Genomic DNA, 16,027 nt, shown 5'->3' on the forward strand with positions numbered 1-16,027 from the left:
GCCATGGAAATAGCTAAACTGAGCATAAAATTGTTACCATAAATTCTGAACAAGTTCTGGTCAGCTCCTATGTATGTGTTTGGGAGCTGTGGGTAATATTCTCATTATGTGATTTTTTTTTCTCTTTTTTTTTTTTTGGTTGCATGCCATAAAATACTTGTAATATTAAGATGATAAATAGAAACACATATAGCGTCTCAAAGAGTAAAAGGTAATCTTAGCATTGGAGAAGAATCTAACTAGGCGATTTAGGATTCAGAAACAGATAATTATGATAAGAAAGAAGTGAAGGGTCAATAATTCTCTCAATCCACATCTCTGGTGATTCTTCCTTTTACCTCAATTGGAAAATGCACATTATTTTTGTGAGAGAGCCTGGCGGAATACAACACCTTTATCAATATGTCAGTTTTTTTTTAAATGGCTAGATCGCTTTTATTTATCAAGATGAGGAACGAATCAGCAGCTCCATTTCATCAATTATCAAACTTTTCTCAAGCATCTACTATGTGCCTCACACACAATTAGCAAGTACTTACAGATAATAAAATAGCTTCATGAGCATGGAGTGCTGCAAAGGAGAAATGTCAGTCACATTTGATGAAAGGAACGGTCATAGCTCAGGTTGCTGTCTGAGGACGTGATGTTGAAGACGAGATTGGAAGGAGGAGAAGCTAGGTAAAGACTGATGGGAAAGGTATTTTAGGCAGAGGGAACAGCAAGAATTTTGCATCTGGGAGAGAATGGAACTGAGAAAAATCTCAAAAGCAAGAATCTGAGGAACCAAAAGAGAGGGGAGATTAAGAAAGATCTGAACTTGGAAGTTAAGCAGGGACCTTCTTGCCTTTATTAAGAATTGTAGACAGTATTCGAACTAGATGCTAGAGCTAGTGCTGGAATTACCATCACTGTGGAAATCAACGTATACATTAGAGAGTAACGGACAGTGCTTGTGTGCAGGGACCACATTTTAATCATCACTGGTGTCTAGCAAAGAGCCTTACCATAGGTGATGCTCAAAAAATGTTTGCTGATTGAATGGATGCATTCATAGAACAGCATAGCACTTTCATGGCTATTACCTCAGTTGAATCTCAAGATGATGCTAGATCTAGTTGTACTGTACCTGTGTTACCACAAGGAAATCAGGACTCAGAGTGACACCCTAGGGGGCACCCAGGTAGCAACGCCAGGAGGAGCCAGGTCCTGTCATTCCCAGCCCACTAGGCTAGTGGGACTCATACAGCCTTTAAATGGTATCACATTAGGATATTTAATCTTTTTAAATAATCAAGTAAAATTTTTCTATTATGAACATTCCCAAACCTGTACAAAAATAGAGAGAATTGTACACAGAATACTCTCGTATTTATCACCCGCATTCAGTAGTAGTCAAGAGTTTGCCAATTTGCTTCATATATCACATATTTTTGTTGCTGATATATTTTAAAATAAATCCCAACATTATCTCTTTTCATCCCTACAATATTCAGAAGCTATAACAAAAGAAGAGAGAGCATTTTCTTATATTATCACAATGCTATTATCACACCCAACAGAATTAAAAATAATTATTGTTCTGATCTAATAGGCAGTCTGTAATGACTTAAAATTTTCTTTTTCCTAATCAGGATTCAAATAAGGACTATACATTACATTTGGTTGTTACGCCTGTTAAGTATAAAAAAGACATTTTAACAACAACAACAAAAAAGTAAGAAAGACATGCTTCTAAGGACAAAATAAACCCTCAGGCAAATTACATAAGTTTAGATTTAGGAAGTGCTGCACCCTCGGCCTTGTTTTCCTCTGCCGCAGCATGGCCCCTGCAGCCAGGGCTTGGAATCCCTGCACCAAGCTGTGGCAGATTCAGGGGTGTCAGAGTCAGAGCTGATGGCTCTCTCTGCTGAGCATCTCCTGCTTCCCAGCAACCCTGGTAAAGGCTCAACCTGTGCTCATTGGACAGAGGGCTGCAATATGAACCTGCCTGGCAGCCCCAAGTCTATAGAACCTGCACCAACGGGAACCTGCCTGAGCATGGTTTCTGGTTGACTTCAAGTCTTAAACCCAGAATCACACTAATGACAAGCTGAGAAGCTTTCATTTGGGAAGTATACTGGGGAGGCCAAACAAAACCTCTTCATTTTGATCTTGCCAACCAGCCTCATAGAATTTACTACAGATAGGAATCTACTGTTGTATCCAAAATCGTTATTAAATAGTTGTGTAGGGTGACCAAGCCAATCTGAGACAGCTATGGACTTGTACATGTCAGGAGCAAAGGACAGAATAGCATAGTCACTTGTAGAGGAAAGTATAGAGTCAAGGTAATGAAAAAAGCACTGGACAAGGCTGGGACTACAGGATTTAGATTCGAGTCCCAGCTCTGCTGTGTGACCTTGGGCAAATTGTTTAGCCTCTCTGAGACTCTTTATTTTCTCTTAGTTTTGTTCCCATTGTGCTTCTATTATATTTATCTAGGAATAGTGGGTTATCCTCTGAGATAATATGTGTATGTACTTCTCAGGACACTGTTAAAGGATAAATCCAATGGGAATGTCTTGGAAACAAGACAGGTAGTTGTACCCGTTAAGTGACACCCAGGAGTCTGCCAACCTGCCTATCTCCAGAGCCAGACTGCTTAATCTCTGTTCTCTGCCCTGGTTTATAATTAGGCAAGAGCATCGCCCTTCTCAGTGGGCAAGATCTAACTGATAATTATTGCAGAAGAATACGGGAAGCTTGGGCATTATTATTTTAGCTTCTAGCTCCCTGATTTAAATACAAAAAAAGGAACAGGACAAATCCAGCAAAGACTTAATATTTGTATTTGCCAAGGAAGGCTTTCTTCTCTGGTTGGATGTAGTCTTTAGGACTATGCCTTAAATTAAAAGGGCACAGCTCCTAAATCCTTCTTCTGATACACCATTACCTACAAATCACACCAATTAAACTATAGCCTGTACATCCCGGCTCTGAGTTTCACCCAACCAGCCAGCAAAATCTTTAGAGAGAATCACCATTGGTAGCTAGGCCCTAATCATAACAGAAGTTTCCATTTTCCCCTCTGAGTTTCATGTTTACTCTCTCTTGCATGATACCCTATGTGGTTTTGTTTCCATAGCCAAGACAGAAACAAAATTCCACAGCTTTTGAGACAAATTTCAAATACTGAGAAAATAGTCTTCTAAGCAGATAGGGATTTAAAAAAGAAAAAAAGGGCTATATTGATATAAATTGTTTTTATCACTTTGTCTTTATGCTGTACTATTATTCAGTTTATCAAACATTTTTATATGTTTCTTCATTTGCTCTTCACAACAACTTTGTAATGTAAGTGGAATATTAATATTATCCTCATTTTATAAGTGAGGAATATAAAGTGTAAAAGATCTTAATCTTTTCTCTTTTATATTTATTGAGCACCTAGTCTATTCCTGGCACTGAACCTATGCTATGCCATTTACAAATGGTATTACATCTAATTTTCAAACAATCTAATGAGGTTGATGTTTTTCAATTGTACAGTAGTCTTCTCTGAGTTGAATAACTTGACAAAATTTATACCAGGCATCAGTAGTGAACTAAAGATTCAAAGTTGGATCATTTATTTCAGAGTCTTAAAAATAATAACAATACACCAGGCTACTCCCAATTGCCTGAAGACACAGGCTTTGTCAAGTTCAAATAAGCTTCTATGCTGGCTCCATTTTGCAATAATCTTGATAATCAAAGAAAATCTGCCTTTATGAATCCATAAAACAAAGCTTGCATGAAGCCAAATTGAAATTTGGTGTATCTAATTTTCAGAGTTATGCTCGTATGAAATTGCTGGTTAGGGATTAAGACTGTTGTTTGCCTATAAAACTTACTTCATTTCACACACTGAAGAATTCCTGAGCATTTGGCTAAACCTCTTTAAAGGGTCTCCAGCCAAGCTGCACAGAAAATTGTTCTAGTCAAAACAAATTATCCCATTCTACCGAGAGAAAGGGAGAAAAACAACATACCTTACTTCAGTATGTTATTAAAAATTATTCTAAAAGGTTTGATCTACTTCATAGAAGATTTGGCAAACTAAAGAATCAATTTTCCTTCCCTGAAGTTTTTATTTAGCTCACGCAATTCAGCAAACACTTATATTAGCATTTATTAACTGATAGCTATGTGCCACTCTGTTCCAAGGATTAGGGATACAGAAAAAAATATGACAATGTTTTGCCCTCATGTCTATAACTGAGTTCTTAATGCTCAATATTAGAGATGTACAAGAGATTGGTATATACAGTCTCTTCCTTTGTGGAGTGCAGAAAAGATAGCAGACTCACCCTATTGTCTAGAATTCCCCGTTAAATTTCAAGTCTAGTGAATTTGGTTTTAAATCGTGTTTCTCTTATCTTTCTGTCTCTCTTCATCTCTCTGTGTATCTCTCTGTCACACACACACACACACACACACACACACACACACACACACACACACACAGTAGTTTGGGTCAGAAATAAGCCAAATGACATCTGCAAATCTTTAGCAGTGGAAAATTCCATGTCACCACTTTAACACAGAAGCAGAAGCAGATTGGCAACCTGAGAGATGAGCTAAGTCAGGGGCTGAAGTAAAAGGCTGGTAAAATCTTTAAGCAAATAACCAGTATGGGGAGATTCACTGAAAATCCTTCCGGCGACCAGAGGTCAGCTGTCTGGAAGGCAAGGGGGCATTCCGATGCATACGTAGGAGGAAAGCCAGCCCTCTAAAGCCGTCCACAAAAACAGCACCCGCTCCAGCACGACTACTTGAAAAGCAGCCAGAGTAAGAAAGCTCTAAGGGTATCTCTAAAGCCCAATGAAATATGAAATATGGCAGAGCCCCTTCTGTGCTTGTCCGGCTTAGAAATCCCAGGGCAACTCCGAAAAGAAGATACAGTGAAATATAAACCATTGATTATTTTCTGAGCTCCAAGTAAACACAATTACTTTTATAGCTTCATAAAAAGTAATTTGGGCAAAGCACTGTTCCTTGGACTTGGAATATAACCAGTAATCTATGCCTGGTCCTCTTGGTGCAACTATTTGGTTAAGATTCTAGGTGAGAAAGCGTAAAAATATATTTGGGGGGGTTCTAGTTTTAAGCACCTTTATTTATCTATTACATTGATTCTAAGGCTCACATCTTCGCCCCTCTATACACATAAGAGTATATTTCAGCTTGTGAAATCAGAATGAGACTTGTGTCCACCCTCTCCAAAAAGTGCTTCTTATTAATTGATGGTGGTTTTAAAAGTCAATGCTGCTTAAAATGATGAAGGTGAAGTAGACTGTATTAAATGATGATAAGGGAAGTACATTTTATTAGATCAAGAGAACAGCTGGTGTCGGGTCAGAAATGATTCCCCATTTTACAAGGAGTGTCTCTGAGAGGGTAAGGAGTTTTCCCAGCTTTGTTCAGAGCCAAGACTTAAATCCAACAGTTCTGATTCCAGGGCCCTGCTTTGACACCCCAGTTGCTTTTCTCATTCTACCAGTAACCATACAGTCTTTCACAAAGTTTTAACCTGCCTTAGTTTCTCCATTCTGACATGGATCTGACTAGGTTGGCTATTTCCCACTATAGAGATATCCCATTACTATCTAGAAAACACCGGATACACTTCACAGGGAGCAGATATGTCAAGGGCAGATGCTCTTTTGATATTCACAACAAGAAACCAGAAAATTAAAAGCAGCTATGTGCTGGCCTGAGAACCCCTTGAGGCAAAGATCTGTCCAGTGGATTCGATATCCTTCATGATTAGCATTGGGCCTGGCATGTATGGAAACCCTGAAAAAAATGTTTGCTGACTAAATGAGAGAAGGATATTTCCCCACAAAGAAATGGAAGCACTTACAATTGTTCACCAATATCTCATTTCTAGAACAGTAATCATGTGCTGTGCTAAGAATAGATGTAAACTTCCTCTTGCATCCTTCCCATACACCCTGGTGACACGGGGGGTCATGCACAGATAAACAATATTGTGACCCCAGTGGACTGCAGACCATTGACATTTGCCCAAGTCCTATTGGAAGGTACCCCAAAACTTGGACTTCCTTAGCCTATAAACCTCGAAGAGCTTGTAATTCTTGCTTGTCTTCAACAGCAGGACTACTTAGGTGTGCGGCAGGTGGCCATTTCACACTGCTTCCCTGTAGTGTAGAAATGAATAACTCGGCGGGAAAGCAGCCTCTGTCGCTTGGATGTGTGGAACCCCGCTTACAGCCCAGTGATTTTACCAGGTGTTAAAGCTGTGCAGTGCCCGTGGTGAGCAAATAGGAATAGAATGCTGCTGTCCTCATTAATGCCACTAAGACCGCATCTGCATTTGTCCTGACAGAAGCCACAATGGTAACAACAGCAACAGCTACCTTACATTTACAAAATGCTTCGTGCCAAATCTCATTCTGAATCTCAAAACCGCCTTGTGAGTGGAATCTGACAGTTTGCAGGTGAGCAAACTGAGGCTCAGTAACTTCCCAAGGCCCCGTTGGGTTTTAACTCCTGACAGGATTAGCGTGTAAAACTGGCCACCTAGTTGAGAGCTCCTCGCTCTACTCCCTCTGCTCCCTGCTTCCTTGGTAACTGACAGTCAGTCATCAGTCACCTGGCTGAGGTGGTAACTGTGGAGCGGTGTAATATCCACCAGTTCACTTGGGGGAGGACACGCCCATGGCTTCATGCTCTAGTCTAACCCAGTGAGTGTTAGCCATCTGAGCTTTGCAGATATGAGCAGTTGGGCAGCTTTAATTAATGCAGATTAATCCTACTGCCTTAAATTACCCTAGGACCCTCAGAAGGCAATGCCTCCTTTCCTGTGTGAATGATAGGGTGGATTTACATTCTATGTCTCTTTGTTCCCTTGACAAATTGCAAAGGAAGAAAGTATATGGTAGAGCCCCCTTCACGGGTAACGTGTGATGTTCACCCTCTTGCCTTTGCTCCATCCAAATGTCCATCAGTAGCTCAAAGCCTTGAGACTATACTGATGGATGAGGTCACTGATATTGCTGAAAATGGCAGTAGCTTTTGAAACTTGGCATCATTTTCCTGACCTCCTAATCACTATGGATTCGTGAGAGGACCCAAGGGTCCTTTTAGTGCTTTGCAAGCTGGTGAACAGTTCATTGGCATCCTGGTGCCAATTGACCCAACATATAGCCACCTGCGGCTCATTCCTCTTTGGCCCGGTAGAAACATCCACTGATAATAGGCAGAGTGAGGCTATACTGGGACTCTAGGAGCTGTACAACACAGGTTTCCATTTTACGTGGTACAGAGAGGGGTTAGGACTTTAGCAAGTGATGAACAAGAATAGGGGTTGAATTACACATGAAAATTAATGAGAAGAATTAGCAGCTATTACCTTTAGATCTTTCAGCTATCTCTTGTAATCTTCCTAACATATCTTGAAGTAGATACAATTATTATTACCATTTTACTTCTGAGGAAATTGAGCCCAGAAAGGTTTATAACTTTCACAATGATGCACAGCTAATAAGTGGCAGAGCCAGGATTCTGACCCCATCTACATAACACAAATCTTGTACCCTGTCTGCTATTATCACCCATCATGTCAAGTGAAAGCAAATGGGGCAATCCCAATATGGATGCGTCTAGTCAGGAACAACTGGATTTAAATACCCAAGGAGGTGGAATTTTTTCTTTTCTTTTCTTTTCTTTTCTTTTTTGGCTTATACATAGAAGGGAAAAAGAACTAGCTGGAGATAATGCTTCTTGAAACGTCTCTGAAACATTTGTCTAGAAGTTTGTTTTCAGTGTTGACCTTCTGGTTATAGAAATAAACCCTAAGAAACATAAAATAAATAACTTATAATTTTCAAAGCATTTACCAGGCACCTATTTCATGCAAAGCAAGACAGCAGAAGGTGCTGTTTTATTAGTGCAGTCCCCACCTCAGCATTATCATGCTTAATTTCCTATTCAGTGTCCCATTCTGGAAGAAAAAACTCCTTCAGTTTCTTGGCAAAGGTATACGCCAAGCACCTGGTACATTTCTGTGTGTAGGGAAGGAGGAATGATAGACCCTGTGGCTTGGGGAACAGACATGAGTGAGGCATCTGCACTTTTTAAGGAGTTTATGGTGCAATAAAGACCAGCATGCACATAATGAATACAGTACATGAGAGGAAGGAGAGCAAGATGTCAAGAGGAAGGGGCAGAGAATCGAGGAGGCCTTAGGTTCTAAAGGAAAATCATGGTGTTATAATAGGTATTATGATGTGACGGAAACAAATTAGCCTCCCAGAGATTCAGAGCTGAATACCAGCTTTCTGTTTAATGAGCTCTATTACCTAGAACTCTGTGACTTTGGTGAAATTAGTTAACTTCTGTAAACCTCTTTCCTCATCTCTAAAATAATATACCTACTTCAGAGCTTTGTTAGGAAAAATAATATTTAAAGTATGTAGCACAGATACTAGCACATTGCAGGTGCTCAGGAAACATCAGTTCCCCTTTAGATGATATAAAGATCAGAGCACTTTAAAATCGCATTTGAATGTTCTCTTGAGGGTTAGCAAGTTGATTGAAAAATGTTCGAAAGAGCTGGGCATAGATGTGCATAAAACATTTGGGGAAAGTAGAGAGATTATGATTAAATGGACATGATATTGTTAGATCTTGTTTTAACTTATTTAAAAATGTAATTTTCAGTACTTATAAAACATAAAGAAGACATATTACACAATTTACATACCTGGTTTCTTGTTTATTTATAGAGCATTTGTTTTTATCTTGTTATATAAACTTGTTTTTATCTCTAAGAAGCTAGAGACATAGCCCTTCTCCTCTCTCTGTCTCTCTCTCTCTCACACACACACAAACACACAGGTATACATGCACACAAACATGCAACATTTATATTTGTAAACCCAGATCTTATTATTTTTGCTCTGATGCAATTACTGGGACTTAATTTTTATTTTTCAAAAAGGATCAAAGAGAGAGGTAAGCACTTTGAACACAGGATTTGTGATGAACATGATTGTCGAAGTGGAAAAATTGAGAGTAGGATATATTCCAACTAAGACAAATGCAGCACGATACAGTACAATCTGTGCAATACAATACAGTACAGTACAGTACAGTGCAATGCAATACGGTACAGTACAGTACAGTGCAGTGCAATGCAATACAATACAGCATAGTACAGTATAATATAATACAGGACAGTGCAGTACAGTGCAATGCAATACAATATAATACAGTACAGTACAGTGCAGTGCAATGCAATGCAATACAATACAGCATAGTACAATATAATACAATACAGAACAGTTCAGTACAGTGCAATGCAATAAAATAAAATAAAATACTTCCTCATCCCTAGAGGGGAATGTAAAACACTGTCAAATATGATGTAGAACAAACATATGGCAGAAAAAATGTTTTGGAGATCTCTTGAGCCATACAGTAAGGAGACCACAGTTTATTACTGAAGCAAGTGTCTTGTGATATATAAAGTGTGGCATCTGGAAGAGCTTTAACACAGTGCTGATCGTCTGTAGGTTAAGGATCAGAGAAATGTGCCCAAGGTAGGACACGACTGAGATGGGGAGAACACAGAGCTCACCTGGAGAACAATAAAAATAATAGCGAGATTTGGGAATGGCAGTGATTAGACAGGAATAAAGCCTTGAAATTAGAACATTTAGCTTTGAAAAAGGAAGTCCTAGGGGAGAAGCATGTTGTCTTCATTAACAACCTTAACATTGAAAACAGGCAATTTCAGTACCTGCAGGCTTTTTATAGCTGAATTCATTTAATGATTCTCGCTTCCTCATTCATTATTTATCCATTCATTCAGAAAATGTTTATTGAGCACCTATTATAAAAATGCCTCCTGCATGCCAGACATGATGTTAGGAACAGGGAATCCCAAGGAGAGTGAGATGTGGCTTCTGCCCTCAGAGAGTTCAGTCTCATGGAGAAGGTGGCAACTGCACAAATAAATACAATTTGGTGTGATTAGTAGCAAAGTGGCAGATGGGACAGGGGACTGACACTGAATTTGATGCCGAAGGAGACAGTTGGAGGTAGAATTTCAAGTTTTTATTATGGTAGTGAAGTCATCAAAGTTGTAGGGAACAAACAGATGGGAGATTTAGTGGCTCTGGGTGAGGGGGAGCGATGTGTGGTATATATCAAGTGGCAATGTGGAGAATGGATCAGAAGACACTAAGAGTTACTGCTCTGTGTCCCAGGCCACTGTCATCTCAGAGAAATGCTAACGGGGCTGTATGATGTCTGTGCAAGGCAGCCTTGCACAGACATCATACAGCCCCGTTAGCATTTCTCTGAGATGCTCTGGGGTGCACTACCGTGTTTCCCCAAAAATAAGACCTAGCCAGACCATCAGCTCTAATGCGTCTTTTGGAGCAAAAGTTAATATAAGACCCGGTCTAATGTAATAATATAGAATATAATATAACATATACTGGATCTTATATCAATTTTTGCTCCAAAAGACGCATTAGAGCTGATGGTCCTGCTAGGTCTTATTTTCGGGGAAACAGGGTATGCTGTTCTACTAACCTGCCACAAATGTGTGCACATACACTGAGATCCCTGTTTATAACAGCAAAAAGCTGGATGGGCCTCAATATCTACCTATATGGGAATTAGTAAATAAATTACTAAACTATAGGATGCAATTAAGGGTATTAAGAAACATGGTATTTATGTATTTGGGAGAAGACAGGGAAAAATCCAAGTTGGGATCTCATATGTATGTGGGTATGTGTGTGTATGCATATCCATTCACATGATTTGAGACATGTCTCTGGAAGTCTAGCCCACAACTGTATATGTACCTCTACGGTAAGCTGTAGGGAAGCCCAGCAGTGAGAGAGAAGAAAGAGAAGAAGGTGGCGAAGGGAGAAGAGACAAGAGAACCTCTCAATTTTTATTCTGTGGTTTTCTATATACTTCAAATTTTACACCATCCATAGACTTTGTTTTGTAACTTAAATAAGAAATGAAATAATGCCCACAAAGCACTGAACACAGCATCTGTTATGTGGCTAGCAATAAATAAACTGACTCTTAGGATAGAAGCAAACATAACTTGCACAAAATGATTTAGACCTGCCTAGAGCACCATATTGATGGCTATAAATAAGTATTTTCTCTCTTTACTAAGATGGAATGAAGTAAATATCTTGACGCATAGTCAATAAATTTTAAGTTAAATATGTGTTTTGCTTATTCAATCATTTAGGATTTAAGTATTCAAAGCTAAGTTTGGAACAGAAAGCTTTCCAAATCTAGATAACAAGAGACTTTATTTAGGCACTGGAAATTTCCTGTCAACTAGTATGGTTTTATCCTTCAAGTACTAAACTTTAAAAATATTTAACATTCAGAGGCCGTTATTGTCTATTATTGAAAACCAAAGTAAAATCTTTTCTTTTATGAAATCCCATCCCACAAAAACCAATAGAGAGATATTCAGTAACTTGAGTTTCAATTTAACTGTGTAGAGCTTTTTATTTATAGTGAATTTCAAACACATTGTAAGTATATCATCTTTTATTATATTTATTTAGTCATTCTTGTTTTTATGAAAAGTTATGAATAAATTGAATTGAAAATCAAATTGGTTTTTGAAATGTACTGAGGACCTCTGTTAAAATTCTTCATGATGAGTTTCTTTGTAATTAAAAGAACCATTTATAATTTGAATTAACATTTCCACGTTTATCTTGTTGGTAAATTGAGCCTTTCACCTACTGGATTTTCCTAAAGCAAGACTCTATTATGCCAAGGAGACGATAGAACAAGATGTGATCAAGAATATCAAAACTTCAAAAGCGGTTTCTTTTTAGAAGCTGATTGTGTTAATAAGTATCTTAAAATCTATTTGTTCTTTATTTTTATTTGGACTGACATGGCAAAAATATTTTTCTTTTGAAGACAGTATATAATACCTGTATTTTCTTGATTTTTTTTTTCAGACCCACATATTTTTTTCAAGTTTAATGTTTCTAAAATATATTTAATATGAGAATGATCTCCCATTTCTAACGCCAATGTCTTGAGACGCTGATTTCAATATATTGTGTGTCTTAGAATTGATGGACTTTGGCATGTAGGCATTTAATATTAAAGTTAAAGGACAGAATTGAGGTCTAATCCCAAATAATCAGCTTCTACCAGCCTCCCAGCAGAAAAAAGCAAAATGACATGGTGGTGTGTTTTTTTACACAATTTGTCAGCAAACACTTGGTTCTCTGCTCTATCAGGCTGAGAGTAACTGGAGACTCACCCAAACCAACAGAACATTAGTAATTCCTTGGACATTTTTTAAAAATTTTGAGATAGAGATACACATGCAGTTATAAGAAATAATACACGGAGACCCCATGTACCTTTTCCTCAGTTTCCCTAATGGTAACATTTTGTACAATGATAGCACATTATCACAACCAGAATACTAACACTGACATAATCCATCAAACTTATTTCTACTTCCCCAGTTTTACGTGTGTGTGTGTGTGTGTGTGTGTGTGTGTGTGTGTGTGTAGTTAGTTCTATGACATTTATCACACGTGCAGGTACCTGTATCCACTACCACAGTCAATACAGAGAACGTTTCCATCACAAGTACCTTTGTTGCTAGTTTATAACCGCACCTTCCTCCTCTCCCATGGACTTTTCACAGACTGGGGATTTGATGGCCGTATACTTTCTCGCTATGTTTTTGGGAAGTGAGCGATGTGTTCTTTTCCTCTTGTGAATGTCTGCAAGTAAATAATGTGAGGAAGTGAACCCTGAGTGTCCTACCAGTCTCGGGTTGTGCACCTTCCTGTGGCTTGGCTAAGGGACCAGCAACAGGGATGCAGGGCTGCCTCATGTGGGCAGCTTTTCTAACTCTCTGAAGGCTCAGAACCAAATCTGCCACCTCTGTTTCCATTCCCAGATTACGCTCGCTTTGAGGCCAAAATCCATGACCTACGAGAGCAGATGATGAACCACAGCATGAGCTCCGGGTCCGGGTCCCTGCGAACCAATCAGAAACGCTCCCTCTATGTCAGGTAGGCAACGGAGCCTTTCTTACTGTGATCTGCACTCTGTGAGCAATCCGGCTTGGGGAGACCAAGGCAACACCTTATAGCAACGGACCATGTGTTTTTATTAACCCAGGCTCCTCAATACACCACTGTAAGACCTGAACTTTAACCATTTTGAAGAAGCTTTTGAAATGTTATTACGTCAAAGGCCTCTGCTTTGAACAAGTTATTAGTTGGCCATGGTATGATTCAGGGTAAAGTTCTTAGCACAGGTTGCAGTGAAAATAATGAGAAAAATCATTTTCTATTTTGATAAATCTTAAATATGTGGACCAAAGCCCTGGATATTTGTTTACCATCAGTATGGGAAGTAAGTATTCCTGTATCGCCTCCTGACTTGCTTGATATCTACTGCATTAGCTTCGGTGTATCAATTTGAAATTGAAACTACTGTTTTATAAAGTTATATGTCTTTTCCAAACAAGTTTGGGTAAAAAGACTTTCTTCTGTAGCATCTCATACCAATCATTTATCAGACCACAAAAGTTACTTATTCCTTGCCTGATAGAACTCACCAATGTACCAGGAAAAAAAAAAAAAAAAAAAAAGATTGATTGAACTTGAAATGCCCCATCTTTCAGCCTTATAGTTAACACTTGAGTAAGATCCGTCATCACTCAACTATAATATGCATCTCTTCTTAGCACAAGCCTCCTATATTCCTTCCAAAACACACTTCATCAGTGCTGACTGTGCTTTTAAAAATAGCATCAGTGTTAACAGCCAAAGGGGGAAAGTGGTGCCCAATTAATTGTCAAAATGAATCCAGGAGCCAATGGAGGAATCGTACCCATCCTCACTGTATTCTGCTCTCCCTAGTCTGCCCCAGACTGTGGTCTGACTCCATCTAAGGTCGTATTCTCCTCGCCTGAAATGTCACTCTTTCCCTGGCATGAGGTGTGTGTTATGGATACTACATTATGTACTTGAATTGACTTATCCTGTTGATTCCACATTGGCTATAAAGTTATCTTTTGTGTGTCTTAGGTAGGCACAGCAGGGCCGGAAAGCAGCAGGCTCTCCAGGGCCTTCATTTCCTGGCCGCTCTGACAAGCATAGAGTCCCTTCTTAATCCAGGCAGTTCCAGTACCTTAGCAGCCCTGGGATTTTACATTTTTTAAAAAGTTAGAATATTACTGTTCCATATTTCTCCCACTGCATTTTGGAAGATTATTTTGTTATGCTTTGGTGTAATGTCTGAAAGGAACTATTGAGAATCACCCTAGATCGTGTCTTGTGGTGACGCGTCACAAATATGATGGAAAGTGGGTGGCTATTTCTGTTTTCCTTACTTATGTTGTATTGCTGGTCTTTGTGATACAAAATATTTTTTAATCTTGAAATGTTTTAGTCTTGGGTAGCAAGTTGGGAAAAACCAATTAGGTTAATAGGATAGAGATAAATCAGTTAATGAAAATAAAATGGTTATATAGAATAAAATTGGAAGGAAAAATACCATATTGTCCATATCTTGTTAAAAAATAGAATGCACAAAATGTTAATGTACTAGAAGAATTTTGCTGAAAATATATTGATAATAGCTTAGTCCTTTTAATTTAGTTGTAGAAGATTAGGAAAATTAAATGGACTGACAGATGACATTATGTAAAACTAAAGACTTATTTGAAAGAGTAGTGTTAATCAGAATCATACCTTTATTCGCCAATATGGTAAATAAAACCATCACATACAAAAGATTTGAAGACTTAAGGTAACAAAGAATGTTACCTTGTTTACAGTCTAATAGTGTTCCTCCATTCTTGAATTGTGCACCTGTATTGAAGGGAGGAACCACTTTTAAATGAGGCTCAAAAATAGCCAATACTTCATGGGGAATTCTCCAAATGATTCTTACAATAGACAAAGGTAGTATTTGGCTTCCAATGTTCGATTCTTAATACTTATTTTGTTCATAGAGGGCTGACTGCAGCATCTAAATGACTCCTAGAGGCATATGGAAGAGATATGGGCCATGCATAGAGTTAAAATCAGAGGGAAAGAACTTGCAGCATCTCTGGCCTTGTTCTTATGTGATGTGATAAAACAGACACTACCACTCCACCTCACCCACCACCCCTGCAAAAAAACAAACAAGCAAAAAAGCAATAAAATGACATGAACTAGCAAGGTCTAAGGGGAATCCTTACTAAAAATGATTCGCTAAGTTTGTACCTTTGTTGTTTGGGGTTTTTTATTATTATTATGATTTGAACACCAATTTTAGCTATAGGATTTTCATGGAAATGCTTGCTTTATCTAGAGTGCTTGAATAGGACTAATACCAGTTGGTTGTGCTTATTTTATAAAGCCAACTAGCTGCTCTTTCAAAATAAACTAGTAGCAAAGGGTTTCTCCAATTATGTAAATATCAGAGGATGAGCATGTTCTTTTAATCTGAGAATGACATCCTGGAGTATTAGTCTCTTCATTCTGTTTAGCTTTATGTAAATCTAGGGCTGGAAGGAACCTTAGCTATCACCAGTTCTACTGTTTACAGAAGAGGCAACTAAGTCCCCCGGGGAAGGAAGAGGTTTGCCCAGGACCTCACAGCTCTTTGGTGGCACAGTCAGACCTCCTAAGGGCTTCTCCCCATATCTCTCTGCCTCCCAAGGGCTTAACTTATGTGGTATCAGCTGCTGAGTGCACTTCAGCTATGCTTCCCAATCTGCTTCTGTCAGCACAGTGCCTGACTCTTAGATTAAGGAATAGGTTAGGAGAGAGGAGAAATTCAAACATAAATCTCTTTGGAGTTTTTGCACAGGATAAATTGTGCTATAGGACATATGGGGTTCCTTTAGTATTATTCATATTTTTCCATGAAGCCAACACCTAAAGCAGAAAGCAAGCAGCTTCTCTGCTCTGTAGTAAACAACTTAGCAGACTTCGTTGAATATTTATCTGCA

The 16,027-nt window shown here is 38.6% G+C and overlaps 1 protein-coding gene across 30 annotated transcripts in view; it reads left to right on the plus strand.

Annotated features, from left to right (window-relative positions):
* Positions 1–16,027, plus strand: part of DLG2 (discs large MAGUK scaffold protein 2) — a 1,894,072-nt gene that overhangs the window by 1,733,538 nt on the left and 144,507 nt on the right. For all 30 annotated transcript variants that reach the window (XM_088791538.1, XM_088791536.1, XM_074335659.2 and 27 more), the window contains one exon: positions 12,974–13,088. In XM_088791538.1, the coding sequence (XP_088647664.1) occupies positions 12,974–13,088 (115 nt within the window). The remainder of the gene's footprint in view (positions 1–12,973; positions 13,089–16,027) is intronic.

Source organism: Rhinolophus sinicus, chromosome 14 (assembly GCF_057876585.1).
Source record: "Rhinolophus sinicus isolate RSI-liver-muscle chromosome 14, RSI-T2T, whole genome shotgun sequence".
In the NCBI taxonomy this organism is placed as follows: Eukaryota; Metazoa; Chordata; class Mammalia; order Chiroptera; family Rhinolophidae; genus Rhinolophus; species Rhinolophus sinicus.